The 25,537-nt window shown below is 64.1% G+C and overlaps 1 protein-coding gene across 1 annotated transcript; it reads right to left on the bottom strand.

The window, feature by feature from the left end:
* CELSR3 (cadherin EGF LAG seven-pass G-type receptor 3) lies at positions 1-25,466 on the bottom strand (the record flags this gene model as incomplete). The annotated part of the gene is made up of 36 exons (XM_035337894.1): positions 1-150; positions 578-1,658; positions 1,839-2,039; positions 2,190-2,363; positions 3,089-3,195; positions 3,291-3,427; positions 3,543-3,656; positions 4,333-4,459; positions 5,089-5,168; positions 5,454-5,566; positions 5,770-5,944; positions 6,046-6,252; positions 6,410-6,536; positions 6,880-7,047; positions 7,274-7,454; positions 7,784-7,933; positions 8,078-8,261; positions 8,701-8,910; positions 9,123-9,217; positions 10,700-10,714; positions 11,228-11,329; positions 11,419-11,602; positions 11,878-11,998; positions 12,176-12,317; positions 12,578-12,746; positions 12,997-13,107; positions 13,235-13,420; positions 13,607-13,776; positions 14,119-14,244; positions 14,415-14,578; positions 14,786-14,943; positions 15,189-15,277; positions 15,587-15,702; positions 15,836-16,058; positions 17,133-17,765; positions 22,553-25,466. Coding segments are annotated over 36 exons (9,282 nt in total), but the record flags the coding sequence as incomplete, so codon positions are not given.
* Between the last annotated feature and the right edge of the window lie 71 nt (positions 25,467-25,537).

The raw sequence follows: 25,537 nt of genomic DNA, 5'->3' as shown, positions 1-25,537 counted from the left end.
GGGGCCTCTGAGCACCATCAGTTCTGGCCCCCGCCCCTGGGGACACCAAACCTCAGCTGGCAGTGTCCGGCTAGGCGAAGGGCCCTGCCTCTTCTGTTTCTCTCGTGGACGGCTTCGGCCCCTCAGGAATGGCCCTCGTTTCTCATTATTCTTCTCGGAGGAAAGAAAAACAGCGTTAAGCCACAGCAGCTTCCCAGGGCTCCAGCTGCGCTCCCTGCTGCCTCCCGGCTACGTCAGATGGGGACAGAAACCTGCTCGTGGGTCAGGGCAGGAACCACTGTGTCCAAGTCCCTGCGTTCAGGGAATAGGAAAAGGGGGATGGAACAGGAACGGACGGCAGCAGTACCAGGAGGATGGTACCTGCAGAGCTGGGCGCTTCTGCTTGTGCACTGCAATGGCCCGGAGCTGCCGCAGCCAAGGGCCTTCCCTGCACAGCCACCTTTCTGGGCCAGGAGACATCTGCCACCCACCCTGGGGGCTCACCTATCAGCGTCCCTCCCCTCCAAGCAAAAACCCCGAGGGAAGGAGCCAGGCACGATGCAGGAGACCTGGCTGAGGAAGGGATGGATGCACTTACTCTGAGTCTGGCGACAGCTCCGAAATGCTGTGGGAGGTGGTGGAGCGAGGCGTCGAGGGGCACATTGCGGAGGGCGGCGAGGAGGTCTGCACAGCAGAGGGGGTGGCGGTGGTCTGGGGGCCCGAAGGCGTGCTGGAAGATTGCACCGAGGAGAGGACGGAGGTGTTAAAAGAAGCAAGGATGGAAGAAAGGATATCTAACTGTTCAGTGGAAGGATGGCGGCTGGGGATGGCCTCCAGGTTCTCTCTGGAAGGCTGCCTCCTAGACAGCGGCTCTAGGCTTTCCCTAGACAGCTGTCTCCTAGAGAGACTCCCCAGATTCTCCTGCGAGGGCTGCCTGCTGGGCACTGTACCCAGGGGCTCTCTGGAATTAGATCTTCTGGAGAGAAAGTCCAGCTGCTCTCTTGAAGTTTGCCTAGCCGATGCTAGCTGGTCCCTTGAAGGCTGTCTTCTAGAAAGCAAATCCAATTGTTCTCGAGAAGTATCTCGACTTGGCAACGTATCTATTCGGTCTCTGGACACTTGCCTACTTGGCAATGTGTTTAGCCACTCTCTCGAGACCTCTCTTACCAGCCCACAGTCTAGCTGCTCTCTTGACCCAAATCTGCAGGGTAAAGTTTCAAGGTGGTCTCTGGAGCCCTGCCTCCGGGGCAGCGTGTTCCCGTGATCTCTCTGACTGGGCCGAGGAGCAAGCAGATCCAAGTTTTCTCTCGACCCGTGTCTGCTGGGGATATTTTCTAGGTGTTCGGCAGACCCATGCCTGCTGGGGATAGTGTCCAGCTCCTCCCTGGAGCCGTGCCGGCTGGGCACAGTCTCCAAGCACTCCCCCGAGTTGTTCCTGCTCAGCTGCTCCCGGGACATCTGTCTCCTCATCAGCATGTCGAGCTGCTCCCGTGACGAGTACCGGCTGGCCGGCTGCGACAGACTGCCCGCCCCGGAGTAGATCCTGCCGTAGGAGGCAGCGGGCACAGCCCTGTGACCCAGCGTCGAGGTCTTGTACCAGGACAGCTCGTTGGTCATCCTGCCCACGGACGGCAGGCCTTGGATAGCTGGCGGGTACTGGAGGCGGTTCTTCAAAATCCCTGCGCCAGACAGAACGAGAAGTCAAATCTTTGCAGAGCAGAGAAACCAGCCCGAAAGCTGTGGGAGATGCATTGTACCTCCCCGGGGGCACGACAAGACGGATCTGATGCTGAGCCTTTGGGGCCACAACAACTTCAGACAGGCCAGACCGCCCTCGCCCGCCTGCTGCAGGCTGTTACCTTTTCTTTGCCGCTGGGTCTGGGTGAGGGAGTTCTCATCCCCGCTGGTCAGGGCCAGGTCCGGCTGGTTATTGTTGGCCGCATCCTTGTTGACGTCAAAGCCCAGCTTCCTCTCGGAGCCCCACTTCTGCAGGGAGCAGGGGTGAACCTCGCACTCGCCCAGCGCCGGCCAGTACGACATCAGGTCGTTGCCATCCACGTCTGGTGGAGGACGCGGTGAAACAGACCCCGGGGAAGAGGGAGAGAACACTTCTGTGAGGGGTGAACGAAGACACGGCCCAGCCCTGTGCCTCCCCGTGGTGCAGCAGACCCGAGGCCGCCCCTTCCCCTGCCGGACCCCACGGGCCTTGCCTTTGGGGGTGGTGTTGGCGGGGTTGGTGAGGAGGCGCTCGCTGTGCGCCGCTCGCTTGAACTGGCGCTGGAAGCGGCCCCGCAGGCGCACGTTCTCCTCGCTCTCCGAGGACGGGATGGAGAGGCTGCGCTCCTCATCCAGAGACAGGTCGCTGTCCGAATCCGAGTCCTGGTCTGGAGGGACGTGGTGTGTGTGGGGGAGACATTCGGGAAGAGGGGGGGTGAGGAAGGGCAGACTAGTGCCTGCGAGCAGTTAGATGACAGAGACGCCGAGTAACGGAGGCAGGGAGGGACCAGGGGGCTCTGCTCCCGGGGCAGGGCCAGCTGCAGCTGCGTGACCAGCGCCTCGGCCAGCTGAGCTCTGACCGCCTCCAGAAACACAGAATCACCTGCACCAGGGCTGACTGCCCTCTCACAGCTTACTGTCCATCCCTCGGGTGCAGCCTGTGCCTGCTGTCTCTGCCCTACCACCAGGCACCCATGAGAAGAGCCCGGCTCCATCTCCCCACACCCTTCCGTAAGGGAGCTGCAAATAGCCCTAAGGTCCCTTTTGCCCCCTCCTCCTCCTCCAGGCTGAGCAAACCCAGCTTCCTCAGCCTCTTCCCGTCCTGTATCACTGCCTGGGAACAACACATGTCCCCTGGGACAGCTCCCAGGGCAAAGCTTGCCTCCTCCATCTTTAGCTCCCTGGGGGCTCATTACGCCCTTTCCTATCTGTCCACGGAGAGGCTGCGCTAAGCGACACCGCTGCTGCCTCTCCCTCGTATCTGCAGCCCGATGGGCAGTCACAGCCAAACACCGGCTGAAGGACAGAACCACGCAGCCCCAGCCCACACAGGGAGTGATTTCTTTAAGCCCCAGTTAATTCAGGATGTGCTGGCTCAGTCCCAAAGCCTTACCTCCCCCAGCATCGCGGTGGAACATGGCCACGTCGATGTCGGTGGGGCCGGCGTGACCCAGCAGGCTGTGATCCAGGGCCGAGCCTTGACGTGCCGTCATGTTATCTCTGAAAGACACAGGGCCCGAGTGGTGACACTGCCACGAGCCCTCGGCTCTGCCCAGCAGCTCTGCACACCCCGGAGCCCCGTGCCGCCCCCCTACCTGAGGTACCCCCGCTGGCTGGAGTGGGTGCGGGCAGAGCGCACGCTGCTCACCGACGAGATGGTGGAGGCGCCCAGGGTGATGCGGATGAGGCCGCTCTCCTCAAACAGCGCCGTGTTGTTGTAGGCGTTGGGGCCCTGTTCAGGCAGGGAGAGAAGCACGGGCTCTGTTAGAGACGCAGCCCAGGGGATGACCGTCCCTCCTTCCCACACCTCCAGGCGCCCAGCCGGGGCTGCTCTCGCTCTCCCCCACCTGCGTGCTCCGAGCAGCCTCCTCGCTCTGCCCCTTCTTGCCGAGACAGGCCAGCTTCCAGGCCTCCTGCACCTCCTCGTTCAGCACGCAGAAGAGGACCAGCACGGCCAGGCCCTGGGGGGAGACAGCGTGAGCCTGCGGGCTGCGGGGAGCCCCCGCAGCGGGTTTGTGCTCCCTGTGGCAGGGGCAGGAGGGTGGCTGCCCGCCGGCCTCCGACGTGGGGGCCCTCCTGGGCCCCCAAAGAGTCATCCCCACGAGAGCTACAGGCACAAGCCCCTGGGCCAGTGGCTGTGGGTGCGAGAGGAAGGGATGGGGTGTCCCCCAGGCAGGCGGTGCCCAAGGAGGGGCTGGCAGCATCCCCTGCAGCCCCAGGCAGGTACCCCCAGCAAGGAGCCTCGGAGTGACCGTGGTGGCGGCCAGGGTGTTGCTGTAGGACATGTCTGGGGTGCGACACCTCTTTTTTTCAGGAGTTCTCTTGCTCAGCCCTCTGAGAGCAGGGAAGCCCCTTCATGATGGCCCTCACTGCCCCTCGGGTGCCAGCTCTGAGCTCAGCACCTCGTGTCCACACGTGTCCCATTCCTGCCACCCCAGCACCTCCTCCCTGCAGCGGCACGCGGGGCCTGGAGGAGCTGCGAGTTCGGTGGCAGGGTGCTCCCGTCCCTCGCACCCCAGCCTCACCGAAGGCCGTCGCAGTCTCCGCAGGGGACCCCCCGCAGCCCCAGAGCGGGGCGGGGGGCACAGAAAGCACCTTCGCCCCCCAGGCCTCCCCTGGCGGAGGCTGGGCAGTTACCTGGAGGCTGCAGAGGACAGTGTAGAGGTAGTGGAAAGCCAGGACACTGTTGTTGACAGCCAAGAGGCCAAAGAGCCAGGTAGTGCTAATAACTAGAAGCAGAACAAAGGAGCTCCGTAACGTCATGCTGGAGGGAGAGAGAGAGAGACAGACAGGCACACACACACCCAGAGGTTAGTGCGTGTTGTTAATCTACAGTCTAGCGCTCGCAGACAGAGATCCAGAGGGGAAGGTGCCTCCTGCCCAGCCCTCCTCGCTGCGCCACGGGCTGCCCCCCGCTGCGGGCACGTCGCCACGCAGCAGTTCTGCTCCTCCCGTGCCCGGGGCCTTCCCTTCTGGATCACACGTGGCAAACACAGCGCCCAAACGACACGGGGCATTTGGAGCCGCAGAGAGCTGAGCCAAGCTCCGGGGCTGGCCCAGGAGGAGGGTGAGTGGGGAAAGGCTTCACACGGAGCATTTAGGAGCGGAAGAAGCTGGTGCGGAGAGCTGGCATGAGCAGGCGTGAGGGGTGGCTGTGAGGGCAGGCGGGGAAGGGGACAGGCTGGCAGGACAGTGTGAAGACAGGGATGAAGGAACAGGAGGAAAGGACGAGGTTTAGGAAGAGTTAACATGGCCACCAGGTGGGAGAGGAGAGCAGCTGCAAGGCTGACACTGATGCGCTCTGCGATGGTGGAAGAGGGGGGATGACCACTGGAAATGCTGAAAACCATGAGCCACGGGAGCTCCGCTGGGGATTTGGCCACTAATACTCACAGAACCGATTTCTTCTTGGTCTCCTTTTGGCCTGGGGAACAGGACATCTTGGCCACAAGCAGGAACATCACCCCATTCATCTGAAAGCGTTGGCACCGATTAGAAGCCGTGCCAAGGGCTGGCTCTGACCCAATACACCCAGTGCAGAGTGCGGGCAGATTCCAGGTCCACCAGGCCCACGTGAAGCTCCCCTCCTTTCCCCTTAGCACCCAAGCCCTGGCCTCCCCCAGGTCTGGTTGGAGCCAGCAGGGGCAGAGAGAGGGGCTCTAGCAGAGGAAGGAGAGTACAGAGAAGGGCAGGCAGTGCCCGTGGTGCAGAGAAGGGAGGGAGGAGAGGGCTGTGGGTGAAACAGGACAGGGTTTTACCACAACGACGACAGTAATGGGGCCTGCAAAGCTCCAGACCAGCTTATCATGAATGGAAATCCAGCAGAAGTCAGGGTTCCCGTAGCCCTCAGGATCCAGGCCAACAGCCAGCCCTGGGGAAGGAAGGGAGAGGCCGGCTCCAGACCCAGCAGGCGCCCCGTGCCCGTCCAGGGGGCCACAGAGAGACACGCCGAGGGATTAGTTGTCCCCAGGAAGCAAGGCAACGGCCCGTGATACCCATCCCCGGCTGGACAACACGGCACTCCTCAGTGCCTGCACGCTCTCCGTATCATATCCGTATCTCCATCGCTCCTACCGGTGATGATGGCGGGCACCCCCCAGCCGATGGCGTAGTAGAAACGCATGGCCCCGAAGTTGACGTTGCGGGCTTCGGTCTGCATGCGGTAGATGTGGAGGCCCTGAACGAAGAGCCAGGCGAAGGTCGAGAGGAAGAAGCAGTGGAGGAGGATGGCAATCACAGTGCAGAGAAACTGGGGAGACAGAAGTCACTCAGAGACAGCCCCGCCGTGCCAGTGCTCGTTGCCCCAGCCACCCCTCACCCCCACGGGTGTGCGTGTTCAACCCCACGGACCTGGTTCTCGGTGCGGTTGATGCCCAGGAGGAAGAGCAGCTCAGAGAAAAAGAGGGTGACTGATATGTTGGAGTGGATGCCACGGGTGTTGGACTTGAGGCCTTTGAGGCAGGTCAGGAAGGAGAAGGTGAGCAGCAGGGCCACCAGGGAGAGAGACACCAAGGAGTAGGTGACAATTGCCAGCGTCTCCAGGTCACCTTCCAGTTGCTGCAGCAGCAGAGAAGCAAAGGCAAATGGCAGTGTTAGGGGGAGACCTGGGAAGCTCTCAAACTATTTGCGTCCCACAGGGAATTTTCTGCCTGTGCCTGCTTCTTCTGGTGGCTGAGTCCCCCCCGCTGCCCACAGCCCTGCAGGCTGAGGTTACCTCTCGGTGCGAGCTGTCCATCAGAACCCCAAAGGTGCCAAACTGGGAGCACTGGCAATGGACATGCGTGGTGTTTCGGTACACGAGCTCACAGTCTCTGGCTGTCCAGAAGCCCGACGGGTTGGTCCTGCAGCCACCAAACAGCAGAGAGCGCTTAGGAGAGAGGGCAGATGAGCGTGGTGCATGGGGAAGGAACTGCAGAGGGGCCATCGGCAAAGTTTTTCCACCAGCAGATACAGCTGCACTCCTGCAGCTGAAATACTGGAGCCAGAGCCCTGCAGGGACCCCACCGTGCCCTCAGGCAGGAATGAAGCCCCTGGGAGAGGGCAGAAACCCCCACATCCCAGTGCTGCCCAGGCACACAGCCTGTCGTGGGCAGGGAGACTCCGGGAACTAGGAGCTGCCTGTGGAAAGCAGCTCAAAGCAAGCAGCTTGTGGGGCAGTGCTGGGCCCAGTCATGCCCAACTCACGGGCTGGAGTGGTTCCACTGGACACAGAGAGGCTTGCTCCTGTTGGCAGTCTCCAGCAGGCGAAACTCCAGCACGAGAGGGGTGTCCAGGGGCCCCCGCAGGAAGGTGTGATTGCTGAACACAGACACGCTGACGATGGGGGAGTTCATCACGGGATTCTTGGGGAGCCTGCAAGGAGCAACAGAGCTCTGCCATCACCGGGGCTGCAGGGCTCCCTAAGGCCCCGTGCTGGCACCTCGGGAGGAACAGCTCTGCCCAACCCACACCAAGAGGTCAGGAAGCAAAGGGCAGAGTGCTGCAGGACCAGACCCCAGCCCCAGCACCCAGACTTGGTGGAATCCAGCCAGCCTCTCCCCACCAGCGCTCACAGAAGGGGAAGGGGACGAGGACGAACCTGACGCTGCGGCGATCCACCTGGTAGCGCGCGGGGAGCAGCCCCCCCAGGGTGCGGTACATGATGAGGATGATGACGGTGAGGGCAGGCTCGGGCTCCGGCAGCGCCTGCCTCGGGGAGGAGCTCTCCACGGTGTAGTTCCCTTCACCCCCAGCAAGCGTAGGCACTGCCGTGGGGGCAGCTGCGGCACACGAGGGGATGGTAAGAATGGACACACACAAACACACACGGCCTTGAGCCTTCTTGGGGGACCCTAGCGGTGCCCTAGGCTCTGGGCAGGCTGAAGGAGGCAGCCAGTGCCCTCTGTGTTCACTAGCCCATGGGATCTGGGGGCTTTTCTCCACAATTTTCACGCAAGGCTGGTGAGGACCGCAGAGAGAAGCAGTGCCAGGGTTTGCTGGCAGCAGCAGGGCTCCCAGGCTCGTGGGACCATCGGGAGCTAGGTCTCAGCGGGGGCACACATCCCCTGCCAGCCATGCCTGTACGCGCTGTGCCCCAAGCGATGCTCACCTTCAGCTTTCGGGGGGCTCAGCACCGACAGCGGCAGCACGACGTGGGTGTGGGGGTCCCAGGCGGGCTGGCCGCGGAAGAGGCTGCTGTGGTAGCGCGGGTAGCGCCGGCGGATGTGGGAGTGGTTCTCCATGCGGTCGATGCTCAGCACTGCAGAGGAGATGTTAGTGAAAGCCAGCTCTAGGACAGCCACCTGGAGAGCAACCACGCTCCGGGGCACCCCAGGTTTGATGGCTCTGGCAAAGGGACTGCAGGAGCCACGGCTCCGCGCCACCCCAGCCGGCTCCTACTCACTGATGTTGGGGGTGACGACGCCGACGGGGTTGAGGTAGGTGAGCTTCATGTTGCTGGCCAGCGTGCCCGAGTAGTCCCGCAGCTGCTCCATCAGGCTGGCGCTGCCGTGCTCGCTGTGCGGCAGCATGGCCCAGTGCTCCCGGTTCTCGGGCGCCAGCACGGAGCTGCCCGCGCGCAGCAGGTTCTGCACAGGAGAGACGGGACGCGTGGGAGCACGGGGTGAGGGAAGCAGAGCCTTTGGGACACATCCTGCACCCCAGGCTGCCAGCACCGTACCCCTCTGCCCAGCGTGCTGGTTTCCTTTACGATGGACACCCACCTTAATGCTCATCAGCAAGCGTCCTGCAGAGACATCTCTGCACCACCCCATTTGGGACAGCTCTTTGCCTTCCCTCCCCAAGGCTGAGCCAACCCATCTCCACCTCTCCTCATCCCTCCGGTGCTCCAGCCCTGGCCACGCAGGCGGCCTCCGCTGCTCTCACTCCTGGGGCTCGCTGCCTGTGCAGTGCTGGGGAGCCCAGCACCCCAAAGAGGCCTCACAACGTCCCCGAACCCCAGGCAGACCCAGGCGGCTGGCAGAGGAGCAGCAGCAGCAGCCGCCCCGACACGGGGGAAGGCCTCACCTCGTTGAAGTGGGCGTCCTGCGTGGCCGTCAGCCCAAAGCCGCGCTGCCGGCTCTCGAAGGCCATCAGGCGAGACAGCAGGCGGTAGGTGATGTGCACGTCGTTGCCGAAGTAGTGCTCCACGTGGTCCGTCACCGCCCGCAGCCGGTGGGCCAGCTTCTTGGCTTCAATTGTGTTCAGCTCGGTCTCGTTCCTCTCCAAGCCCTCCAGCTGCCAGCAGGGAGAAAGGAGGGGGTTAGGCTGCAGCGGTTCCTCCCCGGGAACCCCGCGGCTCCCAGGGAGCGGGCTGTGGGGTGCTGCGGGTCCTGCAGGGCCCAGGCATGACTTGTGAAACCACGGCAGGGGCCGGGGACACTCGCAGCAGTGGTCTCTTGGGCGGGGAGCGTCTCGGGCAGACAAAGGGCCACGCAGCAGTGCATTACCAGGATGGAGAGCTCCTTGAAGGCAGGCGAAGTGCAGTTGAAGAGATCTGGCTCCAGCCAGCCCTTCTCCTCGTCACAGTGTCTGACGGCTGCGCCTGAAGCCGGGAGGAAGAGCGCATCAAAGGGTGCAGGACATGCGGCTCCCCCCGTCCCCCCCAGCAGAACAGTGCACCAGGTAACCCCAAAGAGCAGCACCAGCGAGTGAGGGGGAGGCCCTGTGGCACCCCAGAGCTGTCCTTCTGCTGTGCACCAGCACCACCTCTGGTCTGCATCACCTCTGCGAGCTGCTGCCAGCCCCCCTCTCTGTGAGCTGGTTCCTCGTGTGGTTCACACAGCCTGCATGGCAGCAGGCACCGCCACACAGGGTTGTAAAGAGCAGAACGTGATGTGGCAGGGCTAAGGGTGACCCCTGGTGGGGCCGTGTCCGTGTCCTCAGGACGCATCTGACCCCAACCTACAGAAGCCCATGCAGCTCCAGGCTTCCCCTGGCTCAGTCTGCAGTGCCTGCCCAGGGCCTGCCCTCGTGGGGAGGCTGCCCCGGGACAACAGCCATGCGGCGGGACTGGTGAGCCTGCTCCAGGGGCTCGTCTTCCCGGGCGGCGGAGGACAGCCCACCCAGCAGCACGGGTACAGCACCCACTGCAAGACCCCGTCCCTGGCTGGGGCCCGAGCACTGCTGGACGGGAGCAGAGATGGCAGCAGGGAGTGGGATCAGCTGCAAGCATCACCGAGAGCGCTGCCAACACCCACACCGGGAGCATCACCGTGCGCGCCTTGAGCACGAGGGAGCAGGGTGACCCCGGCACACCAGTCCCTCTGGGGGAAGGCGCCGGGGCAGGGGGGCTCACCGAGTGCCCCTGGCTGGCAGAAGGCAGCAGCGTGCCCCAGGAGGGGAGAGGGGCCCTGGGGCAGAGCCCAGCTCCCAGCTGTGCATCCCCACCACCCCCTCCCCAGTTGCGTAAGCACAGAGACCAGCGCCACCGCAGCTGGGAGCAAAGAGAACAAAGAAACCTCCTTGCTGCTGGCCTTCCCCCGGCAGAGAACAGGCCTTCATCCACGCCAGCGCCTGTGGCCAGGCTCAGCTGCAGAATCCGGCCCCCGCGTGCCTCTGCCTTGCCTGCTGGGCAGTAGGAATGGGACCTCACACAGCTCCTGCCCCATTCCACCACACCAAGCAGCTCCCCCTTCTTCCACCCCACAGCCATTCCTCCCCACCTTGCCATCCTCATCACCAGCTCCTTCCCCTCCCAGCCTAAGCAAGCAGCCCAGGACAGTCAGCATCCATCCCGGCCGGGGCACAGAGCGCAGGCCCCGCTCAGCAGCCCCCCCGGGGCCACCCAGAGCCCATGCTGCAGGCTAAGGACAGCGGGAGCCAGGTTGGTGCTGGTTAGCTGGGAGCAGGGAAGCGGCGTGTAGGAGCGGTGAGGCCAGGCAAAGCGTTGGGGAGACACTCGGCAGCTCCAGAAGCGGCAGGGAAAGCGCAGGGGTGTGCAGGGTGCCAGGCAGGGAGCAGGGAGGGGAAAGCCACGTGGCACAGTCCTTAGAGCAGGGGAGGAGGGAGGTGGGAACAACCTTACCTGCACCCCTCAAACCTGAGCACGGATGGCGAGAGAACCGGGGAGAGAAGCGACAACAGTTAGGAGCCGAACCTGCCTCCTCCCGGAGCGAACGGCTGGAGAAGGACAGGGTTTGTATTGTCCCCTGGGGCTCGCGCTGCCCTGCAGTCCCAGACACCCTGCTCGCACCTCTGCCGTCACCCAGGACAGCTTTCTGCAACTTCTACCCGAGGCACTCACCAAACGCTGTGCCCTGCTCCCCGCACAGCGCTCGCCGTGCCAGGCCTGACCCCAGCCTCGATGAAACCGAAAGGCAGCAGGGAGAAGGTGGGCACAGAGGCTGGGTGACGGCACTGACCCTACAGCCTGCTCCCAGCCCCCTCTGCTCGCCCTCAGGCCGGGTGCTTTCTCCTCCACCTTCCTGCTCCCAGCCCTCCAGCCCAGCTAACCGGGACTGGGACCATACTGCAAGGCAGTGACCTTGCTGGGGCTGCAGCAGCCCCCGCTCAACACCCGGATTCTCCCCTCCCCACTGCATCCCCAACTCACCCAAGGAGCCTTTGGGGCACAGCACCACGGCCGAGAGGCCAAACTTGGTCTGGGGCCACCACACGCCTGCTTTCAGGCTTTTGGGGCATCCATCGTAGAGCACTGCGGAGACAGGCGGCCCGGGGCTGGTCACGGCGGGGCAGCTCGCGCCCAGCCCCGTGGTGCCAGCGCCCTGCCACGTCCCCGCTCACCCTCGCAGCCGCTGGGTGTCACCTCGGCGAAGGGGCTGTCACAGCTGTTGCACTGGCGGCCGATGACCCCGGGCCTGCAGTGGCAGCGGCCGGTCTCCTTGTCGCAGGAGCGCGAGGACGAGCCCACGGGGTAGCAGTCGCAAGGCAGGCAGGTGTCGCTGCCTTTCGGGCGGTAGTGGAAGTCCTGCGGGAGACGGGGACGGCCGTCAGACTGCCCACGGGGACAGCAGCCGAGGCAGGGGCCTGGGGAACTGCTGGGGCCAGGGCTGCCCACTGGGGACTTGTCACAGAGATCCCCACTTGCAATGGCTGTCCCCATTGTCACCTTGCTGGGCCAGGAGGGCCACAAAGAGGTGAGCAAGGGCCAGGCACACAAAGCAGCACGCAGGCAGCTGCCAGGCCTGAGAAAAGGACAAGGCACAAGCGGGCCACGTCCCCACGGGCACAGCTGCCCCTCACCTTGCAGTGGCACTGCCCGTTGGTTTTGTTACAGTCGGGATCGAAGCCCTTGTTCACGTCGCAGTTACACGGCCCGCAGCTGGGGCTCCCCCACCAGCCCTTCGGACACTGCTGGTCCATCCTAGGGACAGAAACATCCCCGCTGCTCCACCGACCTCACCTCCTGGGCCTTCTCCTCCCAGCGGCCCAGCAGCTCCAAGGAGCAGCGTGGCACCGAGGTGTCACACAGCTGGGATGGGCGAGCAGCACGGAGCCAGGCACCGGAGGCCAAGGCCCCGCTGCGTGCCCTGCACCTCACCTGTGCTCGCAGTACTGCCCGAAAAAGTTCCCTGCGCACTCGCACACGTAGCCCAGGGGTGAGCCCGGCTTGCGGCGACACACGGACTTGTTCTTGCAGGGGTTGAGGTGACAGGCATCCACGCAGTCCCCTCCATAGTACCCTGAGGTGCGGACAGAGAGCACCACATAAGGAGAGCACCTTCCCCCCAGGAGCAGACAGTGCCCAGGAGCAGATTCAAGGGGCTCAGCGGGGATTTTGCCCTCCACAAAAACCACTGCATGTCCGGCAGGGATATCTGGGCACACGACTTGCCCAAGGAAGGGGCAGGAGAGCAGTCACAGCCAGGCTGTGGGAGCCCCAGGGGTGGACAAGACGTGCAGTGTGGAGAGCCAAGGGGTGGCGGGGCTCTGCAGGCCCTACCTGGCAGGCACACGCAGGAGTAGCTCTGCCACTCGTCCTTGCAGACGCTGTTGGCTGGGCAGGGGCTGGAGTCGCAGGGGCTCGGCACGCTGCAGCCAGCCTCCACCCTCAGGGCATGGCTGGGCTTGGGCAGCACGGTCCCGGTGACGCTGTCACCCAGTCGCACACCCTGCAACATGGGAGAGAGTCACACAACGCTGCAGTCTGCCTAACCTCCACAACCCCTGGGTGCAGCCACCTTTCCCCGCTGACCCGGCTCCATGGGTTCAGGGCTGCCTCACAGCACCTCAGACCCCTGAATGCCCAGAGGGGGAGCGTCGCCAGCAGGATGGATGCCGGCAGCAGCTGCCAGGCCTGCGTCCCCACCTCTCCGCCTAACAGACCCGCTGCAAAGGGAAGGCTCGGAGCAATGGACTCACCTGTATGCAGCCCCTCAGCCCGTTCTGCACCTCGCCAGAGCCCAGGACTCCCCCCACGTGCAGATGTTTCACCTTCAGGCCATGCAGTTCATTCCCGACAACCACCGTATCCTGCACAACAGAAGGGAGTAACGTGGGGCAACTGCCACCACCCCATCCCTGCCCCCTCTGAGGGTGCAGGCGAAGCGTCCCCCAGCGGTTCCCGTCCCGGGGCTGGGGTCTCACACGCAGCACGTACCTGGTAGAGCCCAAAGTCCAGGGTGAGGGTGATGACGTAGCGCGAGTCTCGCCCGCTGCGGACGTCCCGCAGCTCCAGCTGGAGGTCGTGCCATCGCCCGTCGCTGAGCTGCAGCTGGTCCAGCACCAGGCTGGTGCTGCGCCCCGAGCCCCTGCTCACCATGAAGGAGAGCAGCCCCCCCGCCAGCTGCAGGGAGGGAACCACCAAAGGCAGCAGTGAGCCGAGTGAGCTGCCTCCAGCCTACCTTCCCCGCGCACTCTGAGCACGGCGAGGGAAACCCAGCCCTGCCGAACACCACCCTCTGCTTGGGCTGGGGTCAGCGAGGAGGGCAGAGCCCCCCTGGGGAGGGCGGTAGGGGTGCCGAGGCCCTACCTGGCAGAGCAGGGTGGTGTACTGGCCGGCGTGTGCCTGCAGGAGCACCCCGTCAGGCTGGCGCGTCCGAAACGCCAGCCCCAGGTACCACGGCACCGAGATCTTCACGTCTGTCTTGAAGTCCCAGGTCAGGACACTGTTGCCCTGGAAATAGTGGGCATGGTGCATGGCTGGAAAGGAAAGCGGAGGTGAGAAGGGATGGGGAGCACCTTCTTCTGCCCTCCTGCACTGCAGGGAAAAGGGCCGCCGCGGGCTGAGGAGGGACAGCAAGCAGCTCGTGCTGCTGGCTCAGTGACACCAGCACCCACACACAGCCACCTTGTCCTCCCTGATGCCTCCTGTGCGCGGAGCCACAGCAACTCCCTTTTCCAAGCACTGCTGATGCTACGCAGGATCAGTAGATGCAGGGACAGCAGAGCCAGCTCACCCCACACGTACCCCCTACCCTGCTGCCGCAGCACTGTCCTGCCCACACCCACCCTGCCCGTGCTCAGGACCGCCAGCTCACTCACTGTGGCGGCAGTCTTTGCCCCCGAAGCCCACGGGACAGAGGCAGGAGTAGGTCCCCCAGCTGACCGAGCAGGTGCCGCCGTTCTTGCAGGGGTTGGAGTCGCAGAAGGTGTGCTTGGCATGGCAGCCTGGAGGTACCAAAGTCGCCCACGTCAGCCTCGACCTGCTCGCCACTTCCCTCCAGCCCGTACGCGAGGCACCGCTGCCCCCAGCCCTGCCCCGATGCCGGAGGGGCCCAGCTCAGCACAGCCCCCGCACCTTATGCCAGAAGACAGGCAGGGGGCAGAGGCACCGGTACCTGTAGTGGTCCCGTTGTTGGCGATGTAGGAGGCCAGGTCGATGCGTTTGCTGTCGATGTACAGGTCTCTCATGCACCCCACAAAGTCCCGGTGAGTGACGGGGAAGTTCTCCGGCAGGTTGGGGACCCCTCCGAGGAGCAAGGGACCTGTGAGGTCCAGGGACCTGCAAGGAGAGAAGCTCGGTGACCTCAGGCTGGCCGGCTGGCTACCTCGGCGAGGGGCTGGGAGGGGCTGACATCCCTGGGGACGAGCACGTACAGCTGGGCGCCCCTGGTGCTCCAGCTGTCCCAGGCATAGGGCAGACTCTGCAGGCCATTGCCCTGTTCCTCTCTCCACTGCAGCAGCACCCGGCAGTCCCCCAGGAACTCACTTTTTGGAGCTGGTCTGCACTCCCTCAGCAGCACAGGAGTAGTTCCCGATCTCGCTGCCGAACTGCAGGGCCACCGAGGCGTCGCATTCGTCCACTGTCAGTATGGCCACCTTGTCCTTGGAGGGGCCCTGCACCACCCCCAGGGCGCTGACCTTGGGCTGAAACCAAAGGCGGGGTGTCAGCAGCGCACGTCCCCCCGGAGCCAGACACCCCCCAGCTCACACTACAGCAGGGAAAGGGCGGGTAGCCCCAGCACCACCGCCCTGGGCACAGGTGAGCCACGAGGGACACGTCTGGCCGAGGCCAGCAAGCGGTGCCCGATGTGGGGTGCAGGTGAGGACGAAGCGGGTGACCCCACGGGCAGACGGACCCACACACACAGGGGGACAGCAGGGGACAGTACCTTGTTGTAGTAGCGGAGCTGCAGCGTGTGCCACTGCCCGTCGCTCACGCCCCCAGGCAGGTAGGGGCTCACCACCGTGCTGGACTCCCCTGCGGAGACAGGGATAAGTGCTGCGGGGGAGCCGGGCGGCCATGCAGCGTGCCAGACCCTCTGGTAGGGGACAGCAGACCTGGGATGGTACCCAACAGCTCCAGGGCCTGAAACCCGCATGCAGGCTGTGCCCAGCACTCCCAGCTGCTGATCCTGGCACCCCTCGGGGCAAGCAAAGCAATGGGACCACGAGGCCAAGCAGCTCCCACCCGAGAGGGGGTCCTGGTCCCCTGACCGGCTCGTGGCCAGGCTGGAGGTGAAGCTCCCGGTGACGCCCCACATCCCGCGACAGGCAGGGCTGAGCTTACCTGTGGAGTATTTCAGCTGCACCTGCCCCTGGATGATCTCCACCGCCAGGAAGTCGTGCCGCTCGTTCAGGCGCCCGTTGTAGAGCAGGAGGCCGCTGGGCTCCACCGTGCTGAACCTGGGCAGGGAGGGAGCGGGACAGCAGGGTGTGCACGGGGGGCGTGCAGAAACCCCCGGTGTCCCCGCACAGGGACAAGGTGAGGTAATGCAGGGTCCCGAGGAGGGACCAGCGGAGGAGGGAGAGCACTCACGAGAGGGAGAGGGTGAGGTGGAAGCGCTGGCGCAGGCCCCGGAACATGACGAAGGAGCAGGGAGGGAAGGAGCGCGCGGACACCTCGCAGAAGGGCGCCTCGAAGCCGCCCGCCGGGCACTGGCAGCGGAAGCCCCCGTCGGCGCCGTTGGTGCAGGTGCCCCCGTTGCGGCACACGCCGGGCTGGCAGCGCCCCGAGCGGCTGTCCACCTCGCAGTTCTCGCCTGTGGGAGTGAGACGAGGGGTCTGGGACACGTCCCTTCAGCCGACCCTCACCCCAGGGCACAGGCCCTGGGGCAGGTGGAGGCCAGGAATGATTCTATGATCCGGCTTGCACAGCTCCAGCAGAGGGCTGGGAACTCCTCTCCCTCTCCCCCATGTCCACAGCTGAGCTCAGAGCCCAGCCTGCCAGGTTTTCCTTTTCAGCTGGCTCTGTCTGCCCCAAAGACCCCCGGTGAGGCTGATCCGTGGGCAGCATGGCACAGGGGGCTGTGCTGGTCCCGCAGAGGGCCATGAACTGCTCAGCCGCTGTCTTACGCCCCAGGCCCGGCTCCCATTACTTACTCGGAGGCACCCGAGGAGGAGGATGCGGAGACAGCACCAAGTGACAGGGAAACGAGCTCATTAACCCTTCTGCTAATGGCTGTTCACGCTTCAAATGCCAGGGGTTAATTACCACTGACTCTGCTTATCTCACCAGGAGCCACGGTGGCTCCAAGGCAGCCATCTGCTGCTGCGCTCCCCTGCCTCCCCAGCACCCCTCCTGAGGGGAGGGCAGGGCACGGCCTCCTCCTCCTCCTCAGTAACCACGGGCCTCCTTCCCCGGACCCCATGATGACGGTGGCCAGCATGGGTCTCGGCAGCCTGGTGGAGGCTTGTTGCAGTGTGGCACTGGCTGGCTCCTGGCATTACCCCCACGGCCAGGACTGGATCCTGCCCAGTGGGGCGGGGAGGCCGAGGCAGCAGCCTCCCCATCGCCCAGAGCGCCAGCGTGGGCTGCACGGCCCTGCCACACCAGCTGGCACTGGCCAGAACCAGCATCTCCTGCAGTCCCACAGCCCACCACAGCGGGAGAGGGCAGAGGAGCCTGCACCCCAGCCAGGCGAGGCCCAGCTCGCTCCTCCCGCTCTGCCAAAGGTCCCCGGGAGCCCCGGGAGCCCTCCATCCCAGCTCCCCGCACGGCGCATTTCTATGGCAACCTCAGCCCTGCGCATCCAGCGCCATGGAAACAGAGCGGGGGAGCGCGGCCGGACCTCGGCGGCGAGGCCGAGCCCCCCCCCCAGCGGCCCGGCACTCACCGCTGAAGTGCTGGCGGCAAACGCAGGTGTAGCCCCCTTCCTTGCGGGTGCAGGTGCCGCCGTTGAGGCAGGGGTTGGAGTAGCAGAGGTTGATCTCCGTCTCGCAGTAGTCGCCGGTGAAGCCCTGCGGGCAGCGGCACCGCAGGCCGGTGATGGGGTGGATGGGGCGGAAGAGGGTGGACGGGGAGGCGATGAAGGGGGCCGAGCTGTCGAACTTGAGGACGGAGATGCACTTCATGTAGTTCTGGCAGGGCTCCCGCAGGCAGACGTTGTCGTCGAAGGGCAGCACCTCCAGCATGGAGGCGCCCGTCAGCGCCATGCGCTTCATGTAGAGCTGCTCCTGCAGCTCCTCCGAGCTGAAGTAGTGCCCGCCCCGCGGCGCCAGCGCCGAGAAGCTGACGTTGAGCACCGTGCCGCCCACGTCCGTGTCGTTCTGGATGTTGAAGATGAAGACGTCCTCCTTGGGCGTCGCGAGCACGGTGGCCACCCCTTCCAGGAAGGTGGCCAGCAGCGGGGAGAGGAAGCGCTCCTGCCACATGTTCTCCAGCCGCACCGTGATGCTGTTGGCCAGCATGTCCTCCGTGATGATGATCACCCGCAGGACGCACTGGGCCGTCACGCTGTGGATGCCGTCTGGGGGAGGGAACAGGGACGCGCTGCAGGTCTCTTCCTTCCCACCCCGGGCCGTGCACCCGAAAACGGCCCCCAAAGGCCCAAGTTCTCGGCTCAGGAAGCTCGAAGCCACAGCCCAGGGAGCTAGCCAGGTGCCACCTGCCCCAGGGCGTCCCCACGCACATGCCTGTGTTTTGTCCCCCGCCCCAGGATCTCCACTGAGATAACTCCCAGCTTTCCTCCCTCTCCTGGTTCTGGGCAGCAAACTGAGCTCTCGTCAGCAAGGATGGTGGTGAGAAACAGGCAGAAGGAGGTCTCAGCAGGAGGTTGGGCAAACACCGGAGCCTGATGCCAGCGCCCGGGGTGTTTTCCGCCCCCGCTGCGCCCCGTGCCCCCTCCGCGCTGCCTTTCCCCACGCTCTCTTCCTGCCGTTTCCTTCCTCTCTCCTCCAGGGCCTCCGAGGCTTTTGTACCCATCTCCCTGCTTCCCAGTTCTCGCCATCTGCTCCGCATCCCTTCCTCCCTGGGCCCATCTCTGGTTTGTTTAATTCCCTTTAATCTTTATTTTCCTTGGAAACAAACTCCCTGTCCCCTGGGACCCCGCACCACGTGAGCCACCTCCAAGCGTGGCTGCGCTCCGCCAGCACTGGGGCTGTTGGCAGCAGCTTCGCCCCTGCCGGGCGTGCTGAAAGGCCACCAACAGCCACGGCCATGAGTCCTGGGGAAGGGGGACAGCCTGTGCAAAGCCACCGGACCCACCAGCTTGCCTCCTGGCACACAGCCACCCGAGCCTCTCGCAGCCACCAGCACTCTGCAAAACACCGGTGTCGCAGTGCCGGCCGCGTCCGGGTGGAAGCACGAGGGCTGCCAGGACAGACAGACAGAAGCGACCACGTTCCTACTTTGTTCTAGGAGAGCCTGCGTGCTGCACCTCTTCCTGCAGGATGGAGAGCCAGGGGTGCATTAGGGCAGCGAGCCGCAAACCCTGCTCAGACACAGCCGCCTCAGCTCGTTCCCCTGCCTCACCAGGTTCCCCTGCCCCAACTCAAGCTGCCTGGCCCCACAAAACAGCCAGCATCCCCCTCACTTGGCCACCCCAGAAGCTCCCCACACGGGGAGCCCACCACCAGAAACCTCTGAGGAGGCTCACCAAGAGCCCCGCCGCTCCTGAGGAAACGGGGCGAGCCAGCTGCCAGCCCACTCGCACCATCCCCACGTGCGTCAGCAGCACGTGGCGCTCACCCACAACTCCGTCTCCCACCCCACACGGACCAGGGAGCCCGAAGCCTCCGAGTTCCTTTGCAAACACAGCTCCCCATCACCACATTTACACCGGGACATCCAGGCGGTGACGCCCCATGTGCATGTCTGACTGGTGGGGAACACCAGCCACCTCCTTCCCCCGGGGACCCAGCCTCCACACCCTGCCCACGCCACGGCTCCATCCTCGCTGCCACGCCGCCTTCGCTGCTTCACACGCCGCGATGCCTTTTGATTCTCCCCCAGCCCCGTTTGAAGTTTGCGGTGCTGGAAGATTCAAGGACCGGAACATCTCCCTTTTCTCTCGCTCCATCTTCAGAAGGTGCCAGCTCTCCAGCCCCCCCCCCGCAAATCCCTGGGCTGGCGCTCTGCAGATAAGGCAGGCGCGGGGCCGGGAGCAGGCGAGCAGAGGTGCCAGCAGCCGCCCAGGAGCTCATCTCCCGCTGAAGGGGGGGCGTCCCTCTGAAATCAAACTGCTCCACGCTGACGTGGAAGCCGGCAGGCAGGCGTCCCCCTGATTTATGGCCGTTATTCAGCCTCAGCTAACGCCACGCTAAGATCCGAGGCAGGCCGGGGAGCAGCAAAGTCTTCGAGGAGGATGGAGGCTGCAGCTGGGAGGAGGTCGTGCTGCGGGGTGCCTGGCGCCTCCAGTGCCATCCTCCACAGGGACGGGGGGCAAATCCCCCTGAAATGTGAGGTCCTGCCCCAGCAGCGCCGCTTTTCCCCCGTAACTCCTTGCCCAGCCTCCACCCCGCACCCAGGGCTGCCTCCCCGCTGGCTCCGCGCAAGGGGAAGCAGATGGCTGGGAGAATGACCCTCTGCAAATAAGGAGAAAAAAAAAAAAAAAGGAAGGAAAAAAAAAAAAAGGCTACCAAAGGAAAGCCCAAAGCTGGCTGGAGGCGCTGACCCCCCTGGGAGGCATTTTAATCACGGATGCTCACCCTTTCTGATTAAATCCTGGGGCTGGAGAGCTGGTGCCTGGTGAATATTCATGCGGCAGAGCGAGGAGCCCCAAAACATGCCTACAGGGAGAGAGGGGCCGCGGGAGGCTCTGACCCCGGTGCCGAGCAGCACAGGGTCATCACGGCTGCGTGTCCAGGCCTGACACCCACCAGACCAAAAGCAGCAGGGGGGCAGCTACAGCCGTGGCCAGCGCATCCCTCCTGTCACCCTCTCCTCCTGCATGGCACAAAGGCACAGGATTCAGCCCACAAAACCCACCCCGAGGACCTCAGGGTCCCCGTCGCCAACAGGGAACACTGTGCCTTCAGCCCGTCCTCTGTCCCTCAGGCCTCAGGATGACTCCCAAACCATTCCCTAACCAGAAAGGAAGCCCACGTCTCCCACCCTAACTCGTGGTCATCTCGTCCTGCTGTGATGGACCTAACAGGGGAGGAGGCTCCTGCGATGGGGCTCCTCGAGAGAAGTGACACACAAGTTGTACAGGGCAAAGGCAGCCCTGGGACCCCGTCCCTGACTTGAAATGAAGGCTCTGAGCAGTTCAGACAGAGGCGTGAGGACACACGTGTTCTGGGGAGCATCCTCCCTGCCAGGAAACACCATGAAAGGACCAGGTCAAACCCATCCAGCAGCCAGGAGGAGCCCAGGTCAGCACGGAGGGACACCAGGACAAGCACTCGGGCTCCTCTTCACACCTCTCCAGCCCCCTGCCACGCACCAACCTCACACCGTGCTGCTGGCCGCAGGCACAGCCATTTAGAGCAGACATCAGTGCCCGCAGGTCTGCGGGGAGCTGTGGACATTTTTTTGAGCTCATCGGTCCCCCAGAAGGGGGCCAGTTTCTGGTGACCCCCCCTGCCTCTACGAGGCTCCCCCTGCGGAGGACCCCGCACCTTGGGGCTGAGCCCTGCAGCACCCCGCTACGTGCTTTTGTCGCCTTCCTTCAGCAGGCAGGAGCTGGCCGGGCAGACAATGCAGCCGGGTCCGGGCCACCCGGCCATCCTCTCTGCAAGCCCCCACCCCTGCACAGAGCCACGGCACGGGGGCTGCCGGCTGGGAGGTCTGATGGCGAAGAAGGAAAAACCCAAGCCGGACCCCCACAGCTCCGCCAAAGCCAACAAAAGGCCTGCTTTCCACTGCCCGGCTGCACGCACCCCCCCGGCACAGCTCTTCCCCTCCATCCTGCCCTCCGCCGGCGCGCCTCTCCCGCTCTCCCTTCCCGCTGGAAGATGACGACACGCTAATTGCAGGGACACGCTAATTGCAGGGGCCCTCTCGCTGCCAGGCGGCTCAGCGCAGGACTTCAGGACGTGATTTTCTCCTGCCTTTGTGCGGGGTTAAGTGCGCGAGGAGGCAGGGCTCGCACAAGCACCGGGGCAGAGGCTGGAAAGGTCAAAACCAGCCCCCACCTCCGGCATACAGCACAGGGCGTGCGGTGCCAGCCAGCCCTGCAGCTGCAACCAGCCCCCGAAGAGCCCCGATGCGCCGACAGGCTGGAGCTGGCCGTGCCGGATTGTCTCGAGCAGGTCTGCTTCCACCGCTCCACCTTCTGAGAGAAATCCTTCCCCTGCTGAATTAGCTGGATGGACAGCGGGGTGGGAAGGGTGTCAGCCGGCGGCCAGGGGAGAACCGTGATTCAACGCGCCGCTCCCCAGGCACGCTCGGGAATTTGGTGCTTGGTCCCTCCGAAGAGGGACCCTCCCTGCCCCAGCACTGCTCCTCGGTTCAGCCAGGGATGGATGGAGGGATGGATGGAGGGATGGATGCCTCCATTTCAGATCACACACCCGCAGGCAAAGAAAGGCCCGCGGTGCCGGCGGAGCTCGGGCAGCGGGGGACTCCAGGTGCAGACCCCTCTCGCTCGCAGACCAGCCTTGTCCATCTCCACCCCATCCCCAGCCTGGCTGGAGGCAACCCTAGCGCTTCCCCAGACCACCTCGGGGAGCTACCACGAGCATTCGGCTACCCCAGCCACACACGATGTGAGGGTTTTAGGCACCTGAGGTCTGTAACAGCCGTTATCCGCAACACCAAGTGGGCTTCAGAACGGCAGCACCGTGTTTTGGAAGCCCCAGCCACCGCTAGGTGCCACGGCCAGCACCCAGACCTGAGCTGCTTGCTACCAGCACCCTCCAGCAGCCCAGCCATGTCGCTCCCGGGCACGGCCGGGAAGCGCACCCACTGCCGGCAGGGAGAAGGCTCATTAGGGGCACGGGGAGAAGCGGCCACCCGAAGAACCCGCTGCTCGCCTGGCCGGCACCCCATGGCACAGCTTCACTGGTGACAGCACCTCCAAAGGTGCCTCGCTGGCAGCTGCACACAATCCTCACAGCCGAGTAACGATGCTTTGTTCTTACAGACCACCACCGATCTCAGCCCCCCTTACAAAACGCTCTTTTACAGCACGTCTCCCCTTCCGCGATTCCCAGACCCTCCGGGATTTCCCGATTTGATACGAGTCCCCAACCAAGCCTTGTTGCCAGTCTCCGACACCCCGGGTGCAGAAGAGGCTGCCCACGGGGACCATGCAGAGCCCGCGGGCATCATCACCCCAGAGCAACAAGGCATGTAAAGATTTTCACAGCCTACCTGTGACGGTCACCAGCATGGAGGCCACGAGCGGGCGGTTGTTGTCCAGCTTGCGGCTCAGCCTCAGCTCCCCGCTCGACTGATTTACAATCAACAAGTGCAGTTCGTTTCCCCGTTCAAAGGTGTAGAAGAGGCGGTCGGACACATCGGGGTCATATGCTGGGACCTTCCCTATGACCCCCGAGGGGAAGGTGTTGGACTTATTGGACACGTAGTTATTGAAAAGGATCTGGAAGTTCTTGAGAACAGGGCTGTTGTCGTTCTGGTCAATGAGTTTGATGTGGACCGTGGCTCTGCTGACCAAAGGGGCAGAGGTGGCTTGCACTACAATCACATACTCTGGTTTTGTCTCATAATCCAGGTCTATCAAGGCTGTGAGCTCCCCAGAAAAGATGTCCATCTGGAATATCTCAGGGATGTTGCCTTCCACAATTTGGTACATGATTTGGGCATTGGGTCCCTCATCTGGGTCGATGGCTGTGATCTGGGCCACAACAGAGCCCACGATGCTATTCTCCTTTACCAAGACCTCAAACTCTTCGGCTGGAAAGACAGGGGCGTTGTCGTTCACGTCCTGAATGGTAACCTGGATATGGACAGGAGTTCGCTGAGGAGGGATGCCCCTGTCCACAGCATATGCAGTCAACTCGTAGACGGGGACGTTCTCGCGGTCCAGCCTGCGGACGGTGCGAATGATGCCTGAGGTGGGCTCTATGGTGAAGTCTCCATCCCCATCCTCCCCGTTCTGGAAGGTGTACTGCACTCGCCCATTGGTGTGGGCATCCCGGTCGGTGGCAGAGATCTGGAGCACGCTGGTGAAGGGAGGTGCGTCCTCAGAGATCATGCCCTGGTAGTGCGTGCTGACGAACTGGGGCGCATTATCATTAACGTCATTCACCATGATTTCAACATAGGTGGTGTCTGCTTTCTGAGGGATCCCATTGTCCTTGGCAGTGATAGCCAACGTGTAGGTGACCTGGTCCTCATAGTCCAGTTCTGCCTGGAGAGTGATGGCCCCAGAGTCTGGATCAATGCGAAACTGAGGGACGTTGTCTTCTAGGTAGTACGTGATGCGGGCATTTTCCCCCACATCATCGTCCGTGGCACTGATCACCACCACGGTGCTGCCCACGGGCCGGTCCTCATTGATACTCACAGAGTAGTGGGCGCTCTGGAAGACAGGCCGGTGTGTGTTGGCGTCGGTGATGTTGATGTGAACGTGGCAGTTGTCACGCAGGGTGCGGTCGGAGGCCGTCACGGTGAGCACGTAGCGCCTCTCCTGCTTGTAGTCTAGTGGCAGGGACAGAGTAATGATCCCCACCCCACCCTGCGTGCTGATGGAGAAGCGGTTCCGCGTGTTGCCTCCCGTGATCTGGTAGGTGATGGCGCTGTTCACGTCCCGATCAATCGCTGTGACACTGAGGACGCTGGTCCCCACGGCCGCGTCCTCGTTCAGGCGGATGAAGTACTCTTTCTGGGTGAACTCGGGGCGGTTGTCGTTGACATCCATGACCGTGATGGTGACACTGGCAGACGCAGACAAAGACGGGGAGCCATGATCCCGAGCCTCTACCCCAAAGAAATAGTGCTCTACCAACTCCCGGTCCAAGGGCCCACTGACCGTGATCCACCCCGTGGCGCTGTTCACCACGAAGGGCGTGTCGGCCGAGACCCCCGTCAGTTTGTACTCCAGGCGCGCGTTCTCGCCATAGTCCGCGTCCACGGCCTGGATGTGGATGACGGAGTGGCCGAGGGGGGCATTCTCCAGGACGGAGATTTGGAAAGGGGTGCTGACAAAGATGGGCGCATGGTCGTTGATGTCCACCACTTGGATGCTGGCCATGCCGGTGTTGTTGGAGAGAGGAGGACGCCCCGCGTCCTGCGCCCGGATCCTCAGGGCGTACTCCCTCTCCACCTCGAAATCCAGCGGGGCCACCACCTGTATCTCCCCGGTGACGCTGTCGATGGAGAACTGGCCCCGGCTGTTCCCGCTGATGATGTTGTAGTGGACGAGCGCATTGTTGTCCTTGTCCAAGTCCGTGGCGGTGACGCGCAGGATTTCCGTGTGGGGCCGTATGTCCTCCCTCACCTGGACGATGTAGCGCTTCTCGCTGAACTGCGGGGTGTTGTCGTTCTCGTCCAGCACCGTGATGTAGACCTTGACGGTGGCGGAGCGAGGCCCCGGCTCCCTCCCCTGGTCGTTGGCCTCCACCACCAGGGAGTACCTCTCCATCTTCTCCCTGTCCACCGGCCCGCTGGTGGTGATGAGGCCGGAGCGGGGGTCGATCTCGAAGACGGCGTGGGCGGCCCGCTCGTTGACGAAGCGGTAGCGGATGTTGGCGTTGGGCGGCGAGTCGACGTCGGTGGCCCGCAGCTGCAGGATGGGGTAGCCTTCCTCCACGTTCTCCCGGATGGTCTCCCGGTACTCGCCCTGCTCGAAGACCGGGTCGTGGTCGTTGCGGTCGGCCACGGCGATGGCCACCATGGTGGTGGCGGACAGCCGGGGCGCCCCGTGGTCGGCGGCCGTCACTCGGAAGTAGTGCAGCTCCATGCTCTCCCGGTCGAGGGCCTGGGTGGTGGTGATGAGCCCTGCCCGCGGGTCGATGCTGAAGAGCTCCCGCGACCGGCTGTTCATCAGGGCGTCCATGGAGTACACCAGCCGCCCCGCCTCGCCCCCGTCGGGGTCCTGCGCCGCCACCGCCACCACCGCCGTCCCCGCCGGCTGGTTCTCGGCCACCTCCGCCTGGTAGTTGTACTGCGGGAACAGCGGGTGCCGGTTGGGGGCCGCTCGCCTCCCCCGCGATGCCGCCGGCGGCGGCGGGGCGCTGCGGGGCGGGCAGCGCTGCGGGGACCGGCGGCGGGGCCCCGGGGACAGCCCCGGGGGGGCGGCAGCCGCCGCCGCCGCCACCCAGCACGGCGGACCCCAAGAAGCCACCCACCGCCGCCGGCGGCATCGCGGGGGAGGCGAGCGGCCCCCAACCGGCA

This window comes from Oxyura jamaicensis, chromosome 12 (genome assembly GCF_011077185.1).
Source record: "Oxyura jamaicensis isolate SHBP4307 breed ruddy duck chromosome 12, BPBGC_Ojam_1.0, whole genome shotgun sequence".
NCBI classification, from domain to species: Eukaryota; Metazoa; Chordata; class Aves; order Anseriformes; family Anatidae; genus Oxyura; species Oxyura jamaicensis.
Note: the sequence above shows the minus strand (reverse complement) of the source record. Positions and strands in the feature narration are given on the sequence as shown.